The 3,060-nt window shown below is 32.5% G+C and overlaps 1 protein-coding gene across 1 annotated transcript in view; it reads right to left on the bottom strand.

The window, feature by feature from the left end:
* Positions 1–227: 227 nt before the first annotated feature.
* Positions 228–3,060, bottom strand: part of LOC119838925 (tRNA (guanine(10)-N2)-methyltransferase homolog) — a 4,906-nt gene continuing 2,073 nt past the window's right edge. The window contains exons 4-9 of the mRNA XM_038365071.1: positions 2,642–2,831; positions 2,019–2,092; positions 1,502–1,640; positions 1,122–1,320; positions 528–698; positions 228–365 (exon numbers count right to left, since the gene is read on the bottom strand). Of these exons, the coding sequence (XP_038220999.1) occupies positions 245–365; positions 528–698; positions 1,122–1,320; positions 1,502–1,640; positions 2,019–2,092; positions 2,642–2,831 (894 nt within the window). The 3' untranslated portion in view covers positions 228–244. The remainder of the gene's footprint in view (positions 366–527; positions 699–1,121; positions 1,321–1,501; positions 1,641–2,018; positions 2,093–2,641; positions 2,832–3,060) is intronic.

The following is a 3,060-nucleotide window of genomic DNA, read 5'->3' as shown; positions in this document are numbered from 1 at the left end:
ATAATATTATAAATGCGAAAGTTTGTAAGGATGTGTGTGTGTGTTTGTTGCTCATTCACGCAAAGACTACTGACCGATTGTAATGAAATTTGTTACGTAGACGGCTGAACAACTAGAATAACATATAGGCAACTTTTTATGCCGATATTTCTACGGAATAGGAACTTACGCGGGTGAAACCGCGGGGCGCAGCTAGTAGGTATATAAAAATGTAAAGAAAATGCCAATTTTATTAAGAAATATTTTAATTATTTGAACTCTTCTCTTGTTTTGCTTTGATATAGAGAGCGCTGTTGGCTATTTCTTCCGCACGTCTCTCTTTCTTCTCCCGCCTTGATATTTCGCCGACAGCGAAGTATTTATCTCTGAAATTAACAATAATTTTCTACTGTTTCGTTCGTCATAATAATGTAACGGTTTTTTTACGGGGGACATATCCATATACCATTTTGAATAAAATACCATATATAATACAGAAATACATCCTAGAATTAAAGAAACACACCATAATAATGAACTATAATCACCTGAAATTATGCGCTCCAGCGTTAGGATCGTGCGGCATGTTAGGTATTTCGTCACTGATCTTCTGATAGGTGAGCAATCTCCTCGCTGTCAGTTTGGACAACACCTGCTGCGAGTTACCGACCAGTTCTAGACATGGATGCGAGGGTAAATGATCTTCGCGATACTCGTCTCTGAGATAAACAACAGGATAAGACATGAGTAAAATAATGAGACGTTAGAAATTATTGAATTATGAAGGTAGTTGTAGAAATGAGGATGAAAAGTGTTAGTTAACACTTTCTGTATGAAAAAAATAATTTGTTTAATAATCTGAATACATTATTTTTGTTCTTTTTTTGAAAATAGATTGCACTGCCATTCAGGAATATTCATAGGCATTACTATTATTTCAAATAGTTAAAAGACGCATCAGCTTAAATAATGAAAAAATGGTTTTACTCTCCTTCTGAATTAGTTAAAAGAATTGGTTTATATATAAAGTTAGGGAATGTGCACAGTGCAAGCAATATTACAGATTAAAAACAAAAATTACATAAACTTAATTGAAAAAAGTTTTGAAAAGTATGACGATTGAAATAAAACAACAGATTTACCTTACTAAAGGATACCAACATACCAGCCGCCGGCCAATCCTCAAATGTTTCGCAGCGAAATTCAACAAATCACTGTATATGTGGGGTAAGCCATATTCGACCTTGGAAGGTATGTGATTATCTAAATGCTCTTCTAACAACGAATAGTTGTCTCTTTCTATTCCGATTTTTTCTGTGGGCTCTCGGACACCATATGGAGCTGTTTAAACCAAAATTATGTTTAATATGGTATGAAAATTGAAAACCTAAGATAACAACAATTATCATCATCATCAGCTCATATGTTGCTGCTTCAGGAACACAGGCCTTCTGTAGATAAGAATATACTCGGTCATCTAAATCGCAGTAAAAAATTATGGTGAAGTGAAATGAATACTCACGATCAGTTAGTATAGCATCGAATTTTAGGTCATCTCTCCACATAGGTAAAGAAAAGTCGCTGACTACAACATCTAAGTATCGCGATTGAATACCATATTGATTCATGTTCCCTTTTATACTTTCTTCTTTGTGGCGCACCTAAACATTATATTAAATTATAAGTATGTATTTTATTTAACATTTAAAATCACAAATAAAAAAATCTGTCTGTATGGTCTTATTCAGGGCCTCCATGCCTCATTACAACTTCTTTTATGATTATGAGGCTATATTGATCGATTGCTCGAAAAGCGTTTTATACAGGTTTAGTTGTTTTATTTTTTTTTTTCACAAGCAACAGTTTTTGCATCAACCATATTTATAACTTAAGATCGCGGTTAAATGCCACACCGCACCATGTCGTAAATAAAAAAAAACTAACAAATAGAATTCCTAGTATTTTCATTTTTAAGGACAAATATTCAACACTAGCCACTTCTTTTCACCAAAAACCCAACATAATACATACATTGTTACCTTTTGTCCAACTCTAGTCGGTCTTGTTCTGGCATGTAACATCATGAAGTCAATATCTGAGCCCCATACATAACCTGGAAAGAGTATATTTTTCATAGATATTATAAATTCATTTATTTATATGTATGTGATAGAGTTTCTAATATTTAATAATATAGATTTATTATGCTTGCGACACGACACAAATAATTGCAATTCATTTAAACAAAAATCAAATAATAGAGAACTTTTCAAAGTTCTTTCTATCAAGTCAATAAAAAGTGTAACTAAAAGTAAGTTTTTTTTCTATTTTTAAAAAGTATCACTAATTGGTTTTGAAAAATTTTTTTAATAATGTTAATGATACACTATAATCGGCTTGGCTCACAATTGCTATTAAAGGGATGTCAAAAAAGGTCCAAGCTGCGTTGTATAAAACATTCATTGAAATCAACACCTTTTTTATGGCAGTTATTTCAAAGTCTAGTACACAGAAAGCTCTTCCTAATCTCTGAGTAGACAGAGTTTTGCTTCAGATTTCAGTTTTTCAGTTTTTCAGTACAATTCTGATATTGTTTAAAGTATGTCATTAAATTAAACTATTTGTTTAAAGTATGACATTAAAGTTTGTATAAAAAAAACACCTCCAAAGTGTGCAGCGGCAACTAATAAAGAACCAGAGCCAACAAATGGGTCCAACACAACATCACCCAGAGCCACTTGGGCCTGGTTTGCCATGATGATTGATAGCTGAGCATCCATACTAGTATTTCCAATGAACTGTCTCTTCTTCAATGAGTGCACTTGTATGAGATCTCTTTGACCATCTGCTACCTAGAAATTATACAAATATATTATATTTTAAAACATATGCTAGAAAAAAAAATTACTTGAAATTTTTGTGGAGTTACATTGATTACTGCATAGTTAATGTTGCAATGTCAATATTATTAGAAGGGTTTTTAAGAGAAAAATTTCAAGCTAGATTTTTATATTTCACTAGCTGCACCCGGCAAACGCTGTTCTGCCTTACTCTTATCGTTTAGTGGTATGAAAAATAGAT

This window comes from Zerene cesonia, chromosome 3 (assembly GCF_012273895.1).
Source record: "Zerene cesonia ecotype Mississippi chromosome 3, Zerene_cesonia_1.1, whole genome shotgun sequence".
NCBI classification, from domain to species: Eukaryota; Metazoa; Arthropoda; class Insecta; order Lepidoptera; family Pieridae; genus Zerene; species Zerene cesonia.
Note: the sequence above shows the minus strand (reverse complement) of the source record. Positions and strands in the feature narration are given on the sequence as shown.